This window comes from Scyliorhinus canicula, chromosome 3 (assembly GCF_902713615.1).
Source record: "Scyliorhinus canicula chromosome 3, sScyCan1.1, whole genome shotgun sequence".
NCBI classification, from domain to species: Eukaryota; Metazoa; Chordata; class Chondrichthyes; order Carcharhiniformes; family Scyliorhinidae; genus Scyliorhinus; species Scyliorhinus canicula.
This window is the reverse complement of record NC_052148.1, coordinates 74,369,179-74,389,869: the sequence shown is the minus strand read 5'-3', so window position 1 is coordinate 74,389,869 and position 20,691 is coordinate 74,369,179. Positions and strand designations below refer to the sequence as shown.

General features: G+C 44.7%; 1 protein-coding gene across 3 annotated transcripts in view; it reads right to left on the bottom strand.

The window, feature by feature from the left end:
- Positions 1-20,691, bottom strand: part of zgc:114200 (uncharacterized protein LOC559336 homolog) — a 104,457-nt gene that overhangs the window by 38,149 nt on the left and 45,617 nt on the right. For 2 of the 3 annotated variants that reach the window (XM_038790744.1, XM_038790745.1), the window contains exons 3-4: positions 19,914-19,987; positions 6,729-6,851 (exon numbers count right to left, since the gene is read on the bottom strand). In XM_038790744.1, the coding sequence (XP_038646672.1) occupies positions 6,729-6,851; positions 19,914-19,987 (197 nt within the window). The remainder of the gene's footprint in view (positions 1-6,728; positions 6,852-19,913; positions 19,988-20,691) is intronic. The other variant, XM_038790746.1, reaches the window with a different exon arrangement.

The window sequence follows — 20,691 nt, the reverse complement described above, 5'->3', positions numbered from 1 at the left end:
TATTTTTACTGGTTTGGCAATTGTTTAATTTTAAATTATTCCAATGGGTAAAAGGGGACTTAAGGGGGGTGCAGAAGAGTAGCTAACCCCTTTAAGCAACGTTCTCTGTAGGAGTCATGTGACACACTAGCCTAATCAGGGACGGAGTTGAGAATTCACTGGGACATGTTGGGACTTGCCCTGGCAGTTGGACCCTATGGAAAGACCATTAAGCACACTGTAAATTGTGTTTAGAGTTGCAATAAATAGTTGTGTTTTAAGTTAACTGGTGAACCAAGTTCTCACAGATGGTAGCACTAAATGGGCAAAAGTGAATCTGCCACTAGCCAAACATATCACCCAAGATTGTGTTCAATTGCAATTAATTGTATTGAATATCAAGCAAAGCCAATAGAAGCCTCCCATTTTGTGGTATTGCCAGAGATGCTAACCAAATTACTAACCAACTTTACCTCACAGCAGCTGATGATTCTTTCAAGCATTACATTGAATGATTATCTCTTGAATTGTTCAATTCACCGTTAGTGAGTGGGAGCAGAAACTGGTGGCAGAAAGGAAGTGATTGATGAAAAAAGAATCCTTGAGTAAATTATGTTACCTAATTCCTTTCTCCGTGTAAACTGGTAGAAGCCTCATGTACACAAAGTGATCTTTGGCTCAAAGGATTTATATCTGCCCAAAAGCATTGGTGGGAGCTCCCTCAGCCGCAGTAGCAAGATAGAAATTATAAATCCGATTTCTAGAAGAGGTGTGCTATTCTCGCCAGATGTGGTAGTAATGGTTTTAAATTGAAATGACATACTTCCAAGAATGCTGCAGCATGGAGAATGTCCCATCTTAATCTATATTTCTATGGATATCAGAACACTCAAGTTGTGTTGAACGTAGGAATTTCAGATCTAATCTTGTAAAGGGCTATGTTGACGACAGCATTGGCAATGGCTCAGAGTAGATATTCAGGGAGCCCGGTGGTGCAGTCCATGGTGAAGATATAGAATCAGTTGAGGAGGCATTTTAGGGTGGAAGGGATGCCTGCTTTAACACCGCTGCGCGAGAATCATGGGTTTGAGCCGGGGGGGGGGGGGGGGGGGGGGGGGGGGGGGGGGGGGATAGTGTATACAGGAGGTGAAGGGAAATGGAGGCGAGGGATCTGTATTTGGAGGAAGGGTTCGACAGTCTAGAAAAGCTAAGGGAGAGGGCAGAGCTGCCAAGGGAGAGCGAGTTCAGGTATCTGCAGGTTAGGGACTGTGCGCGAAAGGTCCGAAAGGGGTTCCCTAGGTTGCCAGGAAACATCCTGCTGGAGCTACTGCTGCTTCTGGATGTGGAAGGGGAGGGAAGAATTGGGGATATATACAAGTGGTTGGGGGAGCAGGGGGTGAAGATCAAGGAGAAATGGTAAGTGGAGTTGGGAGGGGAGATCAATTGGGGAGTCACGAGTGAGGCACTGCGTAGGGTAAATGGGACCTCTTGTGCAAGGATGAGCTTGATACTGTTTAAAGTGGTGCACAGTGTGCATATGACTCGGGCGAGAATGAGTGATTTCTTTCAGGGGGTAGCAGATGAGTGTGAGAGGTGTGGGTGGGGGCCAGCCAATCACGCACACATATTTTGGGGTTGCGAAAAATTGGGAAGATTCTGGGCGGGAGTGTTTTGCGGTCCGATTGCACGGCGCGGATTTTACTGGAGTGGCGATCGGCATCGCCACCAGCTTGGCTGGGCGACCTGCATGACTTCCTGCGGTTGGAGAAGATAAAGTATGAGTCAAACTGCAGGGGGGTTTAAGACAAGATGGGGGATGTTTGCAGCCGTGTTTAATGGGCTGTTCATCACGGGGGGAGGGGGTTGAAAAAGGGAAAACATTTGTACAGACTGTATAGTTGATTGCTGGAAAGTATGTTTCCAGGGGTGTTTATTTGATTCATGTTTGTAATAAAATACATTTTTTTTTTAAAAAGGAATTTCAGATATATTGTATTATATGTACTTGGTGAAGTAAGGCTGCAGTCATATTTTTTTAAATCCTGGTTTGATAGACAGCTAGGCTTTTTGGAGACAGAGATGCAATTAAAGCTTCGTAAAAGTTTCAGCTAATGAACTTTTGATTATATTAAGAGGGTTCCCTGGGGAGTAGATAATTAGAGACATTGTGTTCAGCTTAGTAAGATTATGTAGTTAATGGCCAGGGCTGAACCAGTTTCTGCAGGTTCACGTTCAGATGTCCCTGAAAAGGAAAGAATCTGCAAGCTGTTTCCTGAAGGATCTCTTTCTCAAAGTGATTTAACAAGACATCACGTCACAGCAAAATTCTAGAGCCTGCCAACTGTATTTAAAAATGGCTTGTGACCCGGGATAGGTTTTCCTTGAGTGGAGATAAAAGATAGAAATTAGTGTTTCATTGTCATTGTTAAGCATTGTTTAATTGTAAGCCACTTTCTTGTGTAATGTTAAAGATATTTTAACCCGGTGTTAAAAATAACATTTATTTTAAAATACCATATCCCTTTTTGTGCATGGAATCACTCCTGGAGCGGGGTATCCTTTACTTGCAGTCATACAAAATAAAAATAAAATATTGAGGTTTCTGCCCAGTATTCTAGCAACTGTTGGGGTCTGGTCCAGCATCATAATACATGTGTGGTTAACTGCAGAAATCCAGAGGTGTCTTTCAGATAATTATGTTTCGTCTTTGAAAGCTAAAGATAACCAGTGCAGATAACTTCTTGGCTTGCTGTGTGTGAATATTCTTCAATGTGATTGGCTGCTAACTTTGCTTCTTAACATCAATGTTGTTGAATTCCTGGTGATTACACTGATAAAGCGCAAATTCCAAGTTTCAGGATAGATGAAAATCACGGCATGGAGTTTGCTCAACTTTGCAGGGGGCTTTCTGCAGCATCAGGTAAGAATTCTGTTGCTTAAAATTGACTGCAATGTCCTGTCTTCTGTCCCCACCACAAACTCTGCTCCTTAGCAACCGACTCTTTCCCACTCCATGACAACAGTGCAAGGTTGAACCAGACTGTTCATAATATTGGTGTCATATTTGACCTTAAGATAGGCTTCCAACTGCATATCCATAACACAACTAAGACCGCTATCTCCACCCTACATGGCCCTGTCTTGGCTCATCTGCGCCAAAATCCTCATTCTTGTCCTGGTGATGTCTCTAGATTTGACTATTCCAATCATCTCCTGGCTGGACTGCCATTCCCATCTTACAGAAACGTATGCTTATCCAATATTATAATGTCCAAATCCTATCTCCCTCCACACCACATTTGCCAATCACCTGGTGTTTGCTAAGCTACATTGGCTCCTAGTTGAACTCAACTTGGATTTTAAAATTTAGATCCTTGCTTTCAAATCCTTCCAGGGCCTCTCCCCTCCCTATCTCTATAATGTCCTTCAGCTCTACAACCTTCCAGGACATATGCACTCCTCCAATTCTGGCTTCTTGTGCAACTCCTCAATTGCCAAGGCTCTTAGCTCTGGAATTCCCTCCCTAAAATTTGCCGCATCTCTGTTTCTCTTCTTCTTTAAGACATCCCTCAAGACCTACCTCTTTAAATACCCCAATATATCCTTTGAAAGAGCACTCCACCCAAGTCCACTTCCCCACCCTATATCCCAATAACCCCTTAACCTAACCTACACACCTTTGGAGGCTGAAGGGGCAATTTATCATGGCCAATCCACCTAACCTGCACATCTTTGGACTGTGGGGGGAAACCAGAGCACTCGGAGGAAACCCACACAAACACACTGAGAACGTGCAAACTCCACACAGACAGTAACCCAAGGTCGGAATCGAACCAGCGTTCCTGGCGAGAGAGACAGCAGTGCTAACCACTGTGCCAATGTGGCTGTGCAATTTACTCCAATAGTGCCGAGCACTGATGATTCACTGTTACTTTTATCCACAAGACTTTAGGCCACTTTACCCTGCTTACAATCTAAAGAGCTCTGCGCAGCATAAAATCACACTTCAAATGGTTCCTGTTCAGAATATTCCTAGGCAAATATTGAATATAAAGTAAGTAGACTGCTCCACATAAACACAAATGTTGTGACAGGCATGCAAATTTTCTTAATTCTATTCTTATCTTCTCAGAAATTTATTTTAAACCCATCAGGCTTAAAAGCCTGCTCACCACCTACAAGGCACATGTTAGAATACTCCCTACCAACCTAGATGAGTGCAGCTCCAACTCTCAAGGGGCTCAGCACTATCCAGGACAAAACAGCCCACTTGATTGTTTGTGGATGAAGTGCCAATCATGCCCTCCACCACAGATTCCCAATGGCAGCAGTGTGCACTGCAGGAACTCACCAAGGCTTTTTAAACAGCAGCTTCCAAACCCATGACCACTACCATCTAGAAAGACAAGGGCAGCAGACACAGAGCAACGTCACCACCAGCAACATCCCCTCCAAGCCACTCATTATCCTGACTTGGAAATTTATCACCTATCCTTCACTGTAGCTGTGTCAAAATCCTTCCCTAACAGCACTGTGGGTGTACCTGCACCCCATGATTGCAGCAGTTCAAGGCAACAGCTTGCCACCACCTTCTTAAGACTAATTGGGGAGGCAGTGGCATAGTGGTATTGTCGCTGGACCAGTATTCCAGGGAAATGCTCTGGGGTCCGAATCCTACCATGGCAGATAGTGAAATTCGAATTCAGTAAAAAAATCTGGAATTAAATGAAAAATTGCAATGAAAACACATCTGGTTCACTAATGTCCATTAGGAACAAAAATCTGTCATCCGTACCAGGTATATGGGACTTCAGATCTACACCAATGTGTTTGGTGCTTAAAATGCCCTCAATAAATGAGAAATAAATGCTGGCCCATCCAATGAATGAAAAGAAAATCGCCATCTGCTCCTTTTAAAACTAGATTTGGTCCTTAAGTGTTAATTTCACTTTGACATACTACTTTTGGACCAGAATACTGCATGAAAATATCTACAAGCCACATCATCTGGAACAATATAAACTGAGATTTCAGTATGCATATATCTCAAACGGTCAGATGGGCACCCAATCACAGCTTATGCAAGTCCTAAAAACATGTTCATTGTGTTTGCATTTTCCCCAAGTTTTCAAAACTTAGAGTGGACTTTTAACTTTTGTTTCCAAACTTTAGCATCAGAACTTAATGAAAAAACTCTTTTTTAAATCATGAATTGATATTTTACTCTCTTATTCTCATGCAGAAAATCACAACGGGTTGGATCTTGAAAGCCCATAGAGACAGGAACAGAAGCAGGCAAGCTCAGAATTTCTCAGTGCCGACCGGCGTGCCGATTTACCAGCATCTCACCACCTTCAATACCACTGTTAAGGAGGTAGCTTTGGTGGATAACAACCATGCGCCTTCAAGAAGTGGGTAAGCTTGCTAACATAATTAAAAGGCTTATTAAAGCCAATGATCAGAGGCTGACTGGAATTGTATGGCTGTCTGAAGGCTCCCCATAGTATCCAGATCCTGGCAGATGCGAGAGGCAATAGCCTCCTGCTGCAGACTGTGGGCCAGCACTCCAGATTCAATTTGACATCATATCCACTTGCAGCTGCCACAGAGAGATGGTCACAGCTGTGGCCACAAGCCATTGTGTGGAAAGGTTCCTCGCACAACAATGGAGGAGTTTGTGAAAGTGTGTACTAACGCTCTATTCATTCTATTACTGTACCCTCCTCCAAGCCTCAAAACCCTCTAAATTCCTCTTACAATTTGCGCGTCCTTAATTTATCACCCTACTATGCCTTCTGTTGTCTGGACACAAAGCTCTGCAGTTCCCTCTTTAAACCTTTTGAAAACTCTACCTCTCTCTCCTCCTGAAGTGAAACAGTTATAAAATATTGGTGATGTGGAAAAAATTATTTTAAAAAGAGTTTAAAGGGCATTAAAAAAAAAACACATTTTATTTTTTGATGCTCCTTGGATTCCCCCATTCCACCCAGTTGATCACAGCAGTGCCCAAGAGGTCAAACCTAGTCCCTGGAGAATCAAGGCAATCCTGGTGGGTTGGCGATCAAATATAATTGCATAAGAGAAACACCCAAAGAATCAACACAAAAGTCAGTAATTAGATTGAAAGTATGAATACTAATCAAAACATGAACGCTTTTACAAAAGAAGATATTTCTTATCATAGCTAGGGGGTCAAGCCTTCACATCTACAGCTGGAAATGGCACGGGCAACATAAATGCTTCCTGCCTCATCTGAACCTGTGCAGAATCCTTTTGCTAGCAAGGACCAGAGAACCTAGAGGGTAAACATGTAACCAGTTGTGTTAAAATACTGGTGCTTCATTGATTTGACAATCATTAAGGATAGCAACAGGCACATGCAAAATGATTTACTCCACTGGGGCTGAACTGTAACCCATTTAGAGTTAATCAATGCCCAAAATGCAGCCAGTTTGTAAAATTAGCCCTAGTAAAGCTGCTGCAGTTCCAGCACGGACAATCAAAACACTATCGAGTTACTTTGAATGGCATCTCATGGACCCTCTTGATCGAGATTTATGGAAACAGGGCAAATTACAAAACATTTTACTTCCAAAATGCTTAACTAGTAGTTTTTTTTAAAAAGCTTTTAACAGTCAGTTAATTCAATAAATAATTTTGTTGAAAACTCAATATTCAATAGAAATGTGTGTGCGGCAGATTAGAGCTGTGTTTATCAAGGATATTTGAAATACTAAAAAGGAGAATACCTGATGTGAGGAAGTAATACTGAGAATCATGAAAAATTCCTACAGTTCCTGGTCCCACAGAGCCTGCAAGTATGTTCACAACAGAAAAAGCTCCACTCATTATTCCAAATCCAAGTCCTGCCACTGAAAATATAAAAGCACAAATTTAAATTACAATTTAAAATATATGGGAAGACATTTGCCGTTTAAATTCACTTCAAAACAAAATATTAACTTTTTCAAAGTATGTTCTGGTGCTTGCTGTTGTCTCCTGGGAGTGACCTGGACATATTTGTCCTTCAACCAACACCACTAAAACAGATTCTCTGGTCATTATCACACTGCTGTTTGTGGAACCTTCCACTGGGCGAATTGGCTGCATGACTTTGCTGAGGAGAGACTCAACAGCTGGAGCAGATCAGGACGCACTCCAGTTTGAGGAAGCAAGGAGGCAAAACTCAGTGATATCACAGGAAGTCATGGGTTGATTGGCTGGTGAGTACTGCAACTTTGTTTGCATTTCTCTAAAATTAGGGAATTAGATTAAGAAGCTAGAAACCAAAAAAATATTTTTGAAAAATAGGTGTTAACTAAAATATTCCATTAACTTCCATAATTAAGTGATGTCAACAGAAGAGAAGCAATAAAGGTTCATCAGTAGTAAGGTATACTATCTAAAATAGAGGAATGGCATGGCAGCTCTGACATAGATACATACAAACATGGAAACAAATTAGCAGAGCAGGGTGGCACAGCTCCAGGGTCCCGGATTCAATTCCAGCCTCGGGGGAACAGCTCCAGGGTCCCGGATTCAATTCCAGCCTCGGGGGAACAGCTCCAGGGTCCCGGATTCAATTCCGGCCTCGGGGGGGGGAACAGCTCCAGAGTCCCGGATTCAATTCCAGCCTCGGGGGAACAGCTCCAGAGTCCCGGATTCAATTCCAGCCTCGGGGGGGGGGGGGGGGGGGGGGGGGGGGGGGGGAACAGCTCCAGGGTCCCGGATTCAATTCCGGCCTCGGGGGAACAGCTCCAGAGTCCCGGATTCAATTCCGACCTCTGGGGCACAGCTCCAGGGTCCCGGATTCAATTTCCGGCCTCGGCGGGGGGGGAACAGCTCCAGGGTCCCGGATTCAATTCCGGCCTCAGGGGCACAGCTCCAGGGTCCCGGATTCAATTCCAGCCTCGGGGGAACAGCTCCAGGGTCCCGAATTCAATTCCGGCCTCGGGGGAACAGCTCCAGGGTCCCGGATTCAATTCCGGCCTCGGGGGCACAGCTCCAGGGTCCCGGATTCAATTCCGGCCTCGGGGGAACAGCTCCAGGGTCCCGGATTCAATTCCGGCCTCGGGGGAACAGCTCCAGGGTCCCGGATTCAATTCCGGCCTCGGGAGCACAGCTCCAGGGTCCCGGATTCAATTCCGGCCGCAGGGGAACAGCTCCAGGGTCCCGGATTCAATTTCAGCCTCGGGGGAACAGCTGCAGGATTCCGGATTCAATTCCGGCCTTGGGGGAACAGCACCAGGGTCCTGGACTCAATTCCAGCCTCATTTGTCTTAAATGGGAGACGCCTTATTTTTAAACTGTGTCCCCCTCGTCCTAGTCTCTCCCATATGATGAAACATCCTTTCAGCATCCGCTGTCAAAGTCCACTCAAGATCTAACTCTTTTTAAACTCCAATGGATAAGGACCCAACATGGCCGAACTTTAAGATAACCCCTTCATCCCAGAAATCGGTTGTGGACCTTCACTGAACTGCTTCTAATGCAATCATGTCCTTTCTTAAGGAGACCAAAATTGTGCACAACACCCCAGATGAAGTCTCACATGTTGCACACTGAAGCAAAACTTCCCTGCTTTTATATTCAACACCCTTTGCAATAAACATTCAATTTGCTTTCCTTATCACTTGCTGTACCTGCATACTAAACGACCCGAGTGTGCTATGTGGGAACTCCAGGATACTACCAGCTCCTCCCCCAAATCAGCAAAAGGCAACTGTAATGGACTCTCCCGGGTCCCTACCTCACCCACTTTGCAGGACTATCTAAAATGCCCACACCCCTCCATGCAATGGCTCCATAAAGAAACCTTCGTCGTCAGCAACCCACTCTCTTTATCCCCATCCCAAAATTCCCAAAGAAAATCCCATCACCCAAGGCTCGCTATCCCAACACACACACACACACACACACACACACACACACACACACACACACACACTTTTCCTCTACTGCATCTGTTAACCAGCAATACTCCCCCTCCCCATCCCACTTTTAATCGTGGATCGCACGCTGCGTCATCCCTCCCCCTCCCCCTGCCTTCCATTTCAGGAGGATGATCAAAGGCCCTCTTCCCCCACAAACTGCTCATGTATTCAGTAGTTCTCGCACCCTCAATGACTTTGGGCAGCCCTACAATCCTTAGCTTTGCCACCTGGAGAAGTTCTCGAGGTCATCAATCTTGGCCTTCAATTTATTTTGCCCCTCGAACATCATCAACATCTCTGCCTCCAAAGAGGCAATCCGATCTTCATGGTCAGCAACCTTCTCCTCTACCTTATGGATCAACGCATTCTGTGACTCCAGACTCTGTTCCACCCTCTCAAGGGCTGCCTGAATTGATTCTGCCACTCTTGCCATGTCTTCAATGACTGCCTGCCCTTAGCTTTTTAAATTTGGCCAATAGGAACTCCACCAACTTGTCTGTCGACCACCAAGCAGGCAACAAAACTTCTAAACTGCTTTCGGCCTCAAACACTTTTCTCAAGTTTTGCATTTTACCCACGTTCTCTGGTCTACTTATTACAAAATAATCATACCCAGTGGAACAGATTTTTGCAATATGGCAATGTCTTCACGGTAGGTTTCGTCCCTCATTTCAGCTGAAGAACAATGAGTTTAAGCAGCACCTTGTAGTTTCATTCCCAATTCACAATCCACTTCGCCTTCAAGTTTTTCAGGTAAAATGTTATCTCTGGAAATCATCAGGTCGAAATCATCAGACAAGTCGTCTAAACTTTTGGTGGATGTTGTTGTGGAGGGTGAATGTGCAGTTTGGGCACTGCTGGCTCAATACTTGAAACCTTTTTTTAAAATAAATTTAGAGTACCCAATTTCCAATTAAGGGGCAATTTAGCGTGGCCAATCCACCTATCCTGCACATCTTTTGGGTTGTGGGGGTGAAACTCACACAGACAAGGGGAGACTGTGCAAACTCCTCATGGATAGTGACCCAGAGCCAGGATTCGAATCCGGGTCCTCAGCGCCGTAGGCAGCAATGCTAACCACTGTGCCACTGTTCTGCCCCCTTGAAACCTTTTAAAGTAAAATGCCAAACTGTCTTTTTGGTTTGCTCCTTCCTCTTGCCTCACTTTCAACTTTGTGTTTTTGACTGCCGGATTCACAATGTCTCTTCATATTGACTGATCGGTCTTGATTTCAGCGAATCTTCAGATAGAGCAGGCTTCTTTGCCCATGCAGCCATGACCTGGGGGTCAAATCACCCCTTCAGCTGCTTCCCTTGACGACCCAAGCTTGCAGGCATGCTCGTGGTGGCTCATTGGCAGCCTGACTGCTGCTGGTTACCTGGCCTGACCTCTGTTCTCACCCTCACCATCCCCTCACGCTCAGCCTTGATCTCTGTTAGAGTCGCCCCCATCCCATGAAAATCACAGCACCTGCCTGGCCCTCGCTCAGGTGACAGGGCCTCGATGACCGTGAACGCTCCTGGCTAGCTACCTGGCTTGGCCTCTGCTCTCGTACTCGCCGGTCGCCGTCCAGCCCTTGCTCTCAGCGTTTGCCTGCGGTTGAGTCACCCTGCTGCTCCACAAGATGCACGACGCCAACACCTGCTGGGCCCTCACACCCCCGATTGCTCACACCTCTCAACTCGGGTGGTCGGGCCTCAAGGACTGTGTTCTCCACAGGTAAAGATGGTGGAGGACAAGGGGGGTGCACTGGCCACCCAGTAGACCACTGAGCAGTTGGTAGAGTTCCTGAACAATAGGTTCCTGCGACAGACGAAAGAGGCCCTGGAAGACTTGGCCAAGGTGGTGGAACCGCTGAGATATGGGATCGAGCTAGTTGAACAGAGGCTGGAGTCCCAGGGCCTGGCAATTAGAAAGTGGAGGAAGTGGGGGTGATGTAGGAGAGCAAGAAGAGGCTTAGGGAGAAGGTGGAGGATCTGGAGAATTGCTCCAGGAGGCAAAACGTTAGCATTGTCAGGATGCCTGAAGGCATTGAAGGTGCGGAGGCCGCTGTGTTTGTGGAGAATATGCTGGAGAGATTGATGGGGGAAGGGTGACTTTGATTAGCCTCTGGAGGTGGATAGTGATCCGCTTTCTGGACAAGATCCTTCAATGGGTGAGGCAGACCAAGGCATGTACCTGGGAAGAGAGTGAGCTGCAGGTGTATCAGGGCTTAGGTGCAGAACTGGCTAAGAGGAGGACCGGATTCCATCGGATTAAGGCTGCCCTCTTAGAAAAGGGGCAAAGTTTGGGGTATTATACCCAGCCCGCCTGTGGGTGACTGTCCAAAAACGGGTGGATTATTTAGACATGTCAGAGGAGGTGACGGAATCTATGAGGGACAATGGCCTAAAGTATTTGGGGGTGGGTACTCTGGCAGGGGAGCAGTGATGGTGAGTGTGCATTTTCTTACTCTTTAGGAGTTGACAGTTGGGATGGCCAGCAGGGAACTAGAGGGAGGAAGGGTGGCTGGAGGCCTTGGGTGGGCTAGCATGGTGGAAGTTAAGTGGGGGGTACCAGGTTGTTTGTTTGAGGGCGAGAAGGGATTATTGAGCTGGGTGTGATCGGTGTGGAGCAATTGGGAAGGGATCAATATCCGAGGGCGGGCCTGGAGGGTTGCATGACTCGGGCCGGTGGCTGGTTCAAAAAGAGATGTGGCTGATCGGCAGGGTAAGGGGGCGGGAAGCCCCCTGACCAGACTGGTCACGTGAGGGGGTTGAATGTGCTAGTTAAATGTTTGCATGTGTTCACTCACCTAAGGAATTTGAAGGTGGAAGTGGCTTTTTTGCAGGAGGCGCACCCAAGGTTGGGGGATCAGGTGATCCTGAGAAAGGGATGAGTGGGGCAGGTGTTCCATTTGGGGCTGGATATGAAGACGATGTGGGTGGCAATGTTGGCTTGCATTTGAGGTAGAGAGCATTGTGGTCAATCCGAGGGGGGAGATATGGGATGGTTAGTGGGAAGTTGGAGGGGATGCCGGTGGCTAAAAATTTCACCATCCGCCATGGCAGGATTCAAACCCGGGTCTGCAGAGCATGACACTGGGTCTCTGGATTACTAGTCCAGTGAAAATACCACTGCGCCACTGCCTTCCCATATTTGGGAAACCAAGAGCGAAGGAATTTTCACACTTCTCCCATGTGCACCGGGTGTACTCCCAGATTCATTTTTTTTGTGTTGGACAAGACGTTGCTTGCGGGGGTGGCCGACTGTGTGTTCAGCGATTTCGGTTTCCAACGACATGCCGCTTTGGGGTGATCTGCGGGTGGCTCAGGGGTGGGCTCAACGGCCGCAGTGGAGGCTGGATGTGGGGTTGCTGGTGGATGAGGTGGTGTGTGAGCAGATGAGGGCTGCCATTGGGGCCATGTGGAGCTGAACAACACAGGGAAGGTCACAAGCACCACGCTGTGGGAGGCACTCAAGGCTGTAGTCAGCGGGGAGTTTCTATAAATTCGGGCACACGGGGAGAGGCTCCAGATGGAGTTTGGGCTAGTTTCTACTGTGAAGGTGGTGGAGCAGCTGTGGAGGGCTAGAGGGGCAGTGTAGGAGTACGGGGAAAAGGCGAGTAGGATGTTGGCTCATCAGTTAAGAAAGCAGGAGGTGGTGAGGGAGATCTGTAGAGTTAAGAATAATAAGGGTACAGTGGTGATGTACGGGGGGGTGAATAGACTGATTGAGGCCTTTTATAGGAGGATCAACAAGTCACAGCCCCCGTTTGGGGGGGGGGGGGGGGGGGGGTGAATAGACTGATTGAGGCCTTTTATAGGAGGATCAACAAGTCACAGCCCCCGTTTGGGGGGGGGGGGGGGGGAGAGAAGAGAATGCGGCTGTTCCTCGATGGGTTCGAGTTTCCCAAAGTGAAAGAGGGGCTGGAGGCCTCAATTGGGCTAAGGGAGGTGATGGATGGTATGGGGACAATGCAAGCAGGGAAGGTTCTGGGGATGGACTGGTTCCTGTAGAGTTTTATAAAAAGTTTGGAGCGGACATGGGGCCACTGCTGGTGAGGGTGTACAATGAAGCGAGGGAGATGGGGGCACTGTCCCCTACATTGTCGGAGGCTTCCATCTCCCTGATTTTGAACAGGGACAAGGACCCGGAGCAGTGTGGGTCATACCGACAGATATCATTCTTGATTGTGAACGCCAAGTTATTGCCTAAGTTGTTGGCATCGCGAATTCAGCAATCTGCGCCGGGGGTGATAGGCAAGGATCAGACAGGTTTTGTGAAGGGGAGGCTATTGTCGGCGAATGTGAGGAGGCTACTCAATGTAATCATGATGCCTTCAGAGGGGCTGGTGGTGGAGGTAGTGGTGGCGATGGACATGGAAAAGGCTTTTGATAGAGTGGAGTGAGCATATTTGTTGGAGGTGTTGAGCAGTTCGGCTTCTGGCAGGGTTTGTAGATTGGGTACGGTTGTTGTATAGGGCGCCAGTTGCAAGTGTGCGGATGAAGAGAGTGAGCTCGGGGTACTTCGGGCTACATCAGTGGGACGAGGGAGGGGTGCCCATTCTCTCAGTTGCTTTTCGCCTTTGCGATAGAGCCCCTGAAAATGGCGCTTAGGGCATCAAGGGACGAGAGAGGGATTGAGCGTAGGGGGCATTGAACACAGGGTCTCACTGCATGCGGACAACCTGTTATTATATATTTCGGAACCATGGGCAGCATCGAAGGCTTCATGGAGATCTTGGGGGAAGTTGGCCGGTTTTCGGGTTACAAATTGAATATAGGAAAGAGCAAGCTATTCCCGATTAAGGATGTGAGATGCAGATTCTTTTCCTCCGGCTTCGCTGGAAAGAAGACATGGGAAGTTGCTGTTTAGGATGGTGGGGGAGGAGATACAGGTATTTGGGTATCCAGGTGGCGCAAAGTTGAATAAACTGAACTTGGCTCAGCTGGTGGAGCAGATGAAGGCAGACTTTAAGAGGTGGGATGTGCTTCCGCTGCCAGGGATAATAATAATAATCTTTATTAGTGTCACAGTGGGCTTACATTAACACTGCAATTAAGTTATTGTGAAAAACCCCTAGTCACCACACTCCGGCGCCTGTTCAGATACACTGAGGGATAATTCAGAATGCCCAATTCACCTAACAAGCACGTCTTTCAGGACTTGTGGGAGAAAACTGGAGCATCCGGTGCACATCTATCTTCTACCCCCTGCAAACAACCTACTCTTCCTTGCCACTGTCATGTGAGCCCTATGTACCATTTTAAACTGGATGAGGTTTAGCTTTGCAAATGACGAGGACGTGTTCACCCTCCACAAGACCTCCGGCTATGTCTCAGCCCCACCTCCCCACCCAGCTCTATTCGTTTACGGTTGTTATCCCCCACCAGGGCTCCCTTCCACTCCATCAACTTCTTATCGGCATCTGAAACCTTCCCCTCCCGTATTTCATACTTCTACACCACCTTGTCCTGCAACTCAGGGGCGGCAGTCCAGGAAAGCACGGCACCTCTCTCCTTACAAAGTCCCAAACCTGCAGGTACCTAAAGCCATTCCCCCTAGGCAACTCATACACTTCCTCCAGTCCTGCAAATTGGCCGCATGTAAAGTCACCATAATAATAATCTTTATTATTGTCACAGTGGGCTTACATTAACACTGCAATGAAGTTATTGTGAAAATCCCCTAGTCACCACACTCTGGCGCCTATTCGGATACACTGATAATTCAGAATGACCAATTCACCTAACAAGCACGTCTTTCAGGACTTGTGGGAGGACACTGGAGCACCCAGAGGAAACCCACCGTACACAGGGAGAACGTGCAGTCTCCGCCAGACAGTGACCCAAGCCAGGAATCAAATCTGGGTGCCTGGCGCTGTGAAGGAGCAGTGCTAACCACTGTGCTGCCGTGCCACCTATTGCCTCAGTCCAAACATGGACAATAAGAGCTGAACTCAAGAGGAGAGGCGAGAGTGGCTACCCCTGACATCAAGGCAGCATTTGAAACTCTAGCATCAAAAAGAGACCCAGCATATTGAAGTCAATCGAATCGGGGAAACTCTCCACTGGTTGGAGTCATACCGAGCACAATGAAAAAAAGTTGTCTGCTGGAGGTCAATCATCTACAGTCCCAGGACACAACAGAATTCTTGCTTTCTCATAACAATTTACGTCATTTTGTATTGCTTGACAGGAAATGATGGAAACATTTCTCCTTTGTAGTCTCCCTACTCCAAGCATGGCGGCATACATCTGTTTGTATGTCTCGAACAATGCTAATTCATGGTCAGTCACTACATGGCCCATAAAGAAAAGCCTGGGGGCTATTCAGTTTCTCCACTTTATGCTGCTAATATTGAAGTTACTGTTAATAGCTCAAAGTTGCCAATTCATATTTTTTCCAGATATTTCACAGGCTGGTCATTTTGAAACTCCAGTGTGCTACATCAAAATAAAGTTTTGGGAAGAAAGTAATGTGACTGATCAGATCAGAAAAATCGTGCATGAGTGACGCATCGTTCATGATCTCCTGATGTCCTCATGCACTTTACAGCCAATGAGGTATTTTGAAGCAGAGTCAAAAGCGTAATGTATAAAATGTGGCTAACTCAAGTTTAGCAAGGTCGCATAAACAGCAATAAATCACTAGATTATCTGTTTAGGTGTTGGTTGTGAAATAAATGCACCACCGAGTTAAGCTCAACACGTGAGCAAGAAGAAATCTGTCGCTTTCCACTTAAATAATTTAAGCAGAGACAATCGTAAATGTAAAACAATAAAACACATGATTTGTACTGGTATGGGCACTGTAGTCTGCGAAGCCGGAGGAAAAAAAATCTGCATCTCACATCCTTTTATTCCAAAGCTTGAAGAAAAATCAAGGCACATAAAGGAATGAAGCCAATTGCAGGTCAAGCTTTTTAAACAACTCACAAACTGGACGAAGTTTAACCAACCATGCCTTTGAATCCCCATGGTTACACTTAGTTTACATGTATTTTCCAAAAATAAAATCAATCATGAAGCCCCCATTTAGCAAACATTCAATACTGCTCAGAAACAGTCATTATTTTATTTAAAAACACAATTTTGGAAATAAACAAACAATTGCTCCCAAGCTGAAATAATTATTAACTTTATAAATGATGTTAAAGGTTTCAGCAAAAGATGGAAAACAAAGAAAGGCTGGCCATAAACTGGATTACTAGGTATGCAGAATTAGGAACTACAGTTAAGGATGACATTTAACATATTGTTGAGAATTAAGGAAATGTATTTTGTGCGACTTCTCACATTTTCAAGGTACTAGGAGAGGCTTTGAGAAGTATCAAGTTGGAAGTATACAAATGTGACGCAATTAGTTGATTTTTTTTGATTAAAAGATTCAATCTAAACCTGTGCATATGTAGGCTGGAAATGGTTGTGGCTCTACTTAAGAAAACTTTGATAAGGCTTTTTTTCAATGAGCAGGTTTTTCTTTTATTTGTATACTGATAAAATCCCGACAGATGACAGTCATGCTATTAATGTTAACTAAATTGAAAAGTAAATTGGGAAGTTGTATTACATTAAAGACACTATATAAATGCTATATATTATTAAAAGAAATTCCCTTGCTCTCCTTCATTTGTGAAAAAAATAATCAGCCAATATTGTGGTCGGTTGCTTTACTTAAACCAGACATGCAATTATGCAAGAAAGGAGTGTGCGTTACTCATTTGTAAATCACGGAATTCACTATTGCGGCACAAATCTGAGTGCCAACTGCAGCCTCCACAATACTTTTTGAGCCAATCATAGTACCAGGCTGGATTTCACAATGTGGAAACAGACCAAAAGGGTCTTGATTATGAAAGCCAGATGTTGGATTTATGAGTTAGGGAGGGACAAGTGCGGCCATTTGAGTAGACAATAAATCAGTGAACACAGAGGAATAAGTGAACACGAACAAATATTTCAAAGATAACCATTATATGAACAAAGAACCATACTGCACAGGAGCAGGCTCTTCAGCCCTCCAAGCCTGTTCTGTCATGATACCAGCCCTTGGCCAAAACCCTCAGCAAAAGCCTCAGCACTTCCTTGTGTCGTATTCCTCTATACCCATCCTATCCATGTATTTATAGAGATGCCTTTTGAATACCATTAATGTACCTGCTTCCACAACCTCCCCTTGCAGCACGTTCCAGGCACTCACCACCCTGTGGAAAAAACCTGCCTTTGCACATCTCCTCTAAACTTTGCCCCTATGCCCCCTAGGTGACTGATCCCTCCACCCTAGGAAAGAGTGCCTGCCCATCCACTCTATCCATGCCCGATAATCTTGTAGACCTCTAACAGGTCGCCCCTCAACCTCCGTCGTTCTAATGAAAACAGTCCGAGTCTATTCAACCTCTCCGCATAGCTAACACCCTCTAGACCAGGTAACATCCTGGTAAACCTCCTCTGCACCCTCTCCAATGCCTCCACATCCTTCTGGTAGTGTGGCGACCACAATTGTGCATAATATTCCAAGTGCGGCCTTTCCAAGGACCTATACAACTGTAGCATGACTTGCCGTGTCCTATGAAGGCAAGCATTCCGTGATTACCTTGTCCACTTGTATTGCCACTTTCAAAGATCTGTGGACCTGTATGCCCAGATCTCTGACTTTCTATATTCCCAAGTGTTTTGTAATTTGTATATTTCCCCTCTCTATTAGATCTACCAAAATGCATTACCTCATATTTGTCCGGATTAAACTCCATTCGCCATTTCTCTGTCCAAGTCTCCAACTTATGTCCTGCTGCATCCTCTAACAATCCTCAACAATATCTGCCACTGGTGTCATCCGCAACTTATTAATCAGACCAACTACATTTTCCTTCAAATATGAGATATTGGATCAACAAGCTTCCCAAAATTTATTTACGTGTTCTTGAAGGGGAAAAATAATACCTAGCACAGTGAATGAAACTTAACCCAACATACAAACAAAAGCTCTAATATCGGGCGGGGGGGTGGAGAGACGATGTTATACTCATCTTGCTAAATTAAGCATGCTTGGAACATTTGACTTTGGACCCATTGGCCCTGATATTTAACCAAGCATAAGTTTGATTTTACTAGGGCGGTGGAGGCAGAAGCGAGAGCAAAGAGAGAGCATGTGTCTGGTTGAGTGTAACCTGAAGTACACGTCTTAATTTGTTTCTAGAACACTTGAAACTTTGCTTTGTGATCCTGGAAAGTTTCTAATTTTTTGTGAAATTAGAAAGATTGAAAACAAAACATGAAAATGTATTTATTTTAAACCTATCATAAAAGACAAAAGTGAAGAAATGGTGTGAGCTGCTAATCTTCACAGCAATGAATCCAGAGTTCATGGCTGCATTCCTTACCACAGCCACAGAACTCCTGGCTACTCTATATTTCAAACTATTAAGCGCAGCCACAAGATGGAGCACTGCACAAAGTAGCGACTGTGGAAGAAACAATGGCCCAAATTTTACTGTAGCTTGCAAGCTTATATTTATAAAATATTTGAATGGCACATTGCTAAAACTATGGACTGACAACATCACAGAATGGAAAACCAGGCATCTAGGACATGATTGAACTGGGCAACCGACTGTCACCTCAACAAATAAGATTGTGAAATTAACAGTGTATGTACTGAGAAAGCAATGCAAGTTCAAGGAGACAAATGCAATGTCAACTCCAGTATGGAAGGAAAAATAAGGAAAAGGAAAGAGGGGAAAAAACAAAGGAAACTATAAAAAAAAACTTATCTCCAAAAACAATTAAAACCTGAAAAAATGCAACGCTACATCTGTAATAGTTAATTTTCAGTGCCATAGAGGTTAATTGGCAGTTGTAAACATATCACATCAGTAGACATATACTCAGGCTGAAATTACTGTGTTGAGGTTAGTTCCCGTCTCCCATGCAAGTACAGAATCCTCAGACTGTTTGTCGATGTATTTCAGTGGCGAGGCAGACAATGAGTTGCCATTTTTACAATTTAATGGAACATTTCAGACAAACACTGTTGGATTACTGCATTTTACTTTGTATCTACACTAGCCTGAAGCCATAGTATCATTTGCAAATAAATAACCGACTGTTATTGGCCTCAGTTAATTTATGGGCCATGTTTTTGAAAGTTGCATTCAAGAGTTCTGCCTTTTAAGCTTCACCTCAAAATACATGCTCATCATTTCAAATTGTCAGCTGAGTGTTCTGAATTTGTTGACACACCTTTGTAGTTTACTTGCTGGGACGGTGAGCATCCGTTCAATTTATATGAATTTAAAAGTGCATGAAAGACAAATATAACTACTCAAATAAGTAATAGAGATGCACAAGTAGAATGTAACAATATTCTATTTTGATTTAAACAGACTTCAATGTCCTCTCCAATTCTGCCTGAAAGATACTGACCCAGAGTTGGTACCATGGCAGGAAGCTGTCATGCCAGTCGGTGATGGGAAATTATGGGCCCGCCCGCCGACTCAGGCAAATTAAAATTCAGCCCATTAACTCGGTTTCTCTCACCACAAATGCCATGAGACCTGCTGAGGATTTCCATCACTTTTTGATCTTATTTGCCTGATTTTTTAAGATCAAAGGATCTTTGACAAGGGGCCATCTCGATTCGAAACATTAGCTCTTTCCTCTCCCTACAGATGCTGCTAGACCTGCTGAGATTTTCCAGCATTTTCTCTTTTGACACAATCCTAATCTAGGTTTCTATTTTTCTTATTCTCCACCTCTCGCTGTTATTGTCCCATTGCACAACATTGCTATCTGAGACTATAACGTAACTGAGAGCTTCTGAAAAATTGCTGCTCTTCTAATAGAACACCTCCCCATATTTACTGAAGAACTAAAATAGAACTAAAACTAAGCTCTAATTGATATCTGGCTTGTTTGGCTATAAGACCCAGCTCTGTATTCACACTTTACTGCTGGAAAATGTTTCAATAATATTCAAAATAGCAAGCAACCCAAGTTTTACAATAAAATTCTGTCTCACCATAGGCCATTTGCTGGACTGATAGGGGTGACTTCCCATCTTCACTTAGTGCTGCTAAGCCTTCATTCGCCTTTCTAAGGAAATAAAAATATTACTTCTATTAATAACTGGCCTCTCAAAAAAGGTTTATGCACATTAGAGGAGGAAAACTAACAAATATAACATTTCATTTTATTTTCATTGATAGTAGTCAGCCTTCTTGTCAAACGCTGTATGGTGCAGATAAATCTCAAGTAACTGCCATATTTTGCAACTTGATGCAAAAATTCTAGACAGATAAAGTGGCTTACGAAAACCACTGAAGCAAAACAGAAAATTGCAATGAAATAAACGAAACTGCTGATTTTCAAAGTAACTACAAATCACATTTTTTTTCCCATTGTCAAATATTTAATACTGATTTTTTAGAATGATCCTTTTTTCACAACTTCTGAAAGTGGTGATGTCCTGAGATATGGTCACAAAGGCTCTAATGGCGTTGAAATGTTCAACTACATAATTCAAGTATCTAGTTCCAATGTATGAGCCAGGACAGAAAGTGCCAGCAAGTTAATTGATCATAAGGAACACCACAGTTGCTTCAACCGAAATCTGCATAAATTTGCAGCATGAGTCAATGGACAGCACTCAGTGGGAGCCATGTCTGAATATGCAATGTACTGGTGTGGTCCTTAATAATTAATGTTGTGATTAGCGATGTATATTTTTATATTTTTGATTATATTTTCTGCATAGTTAAAGAAAACTGTGTGCGCTTGTAATCAGGGAGACGGTTACT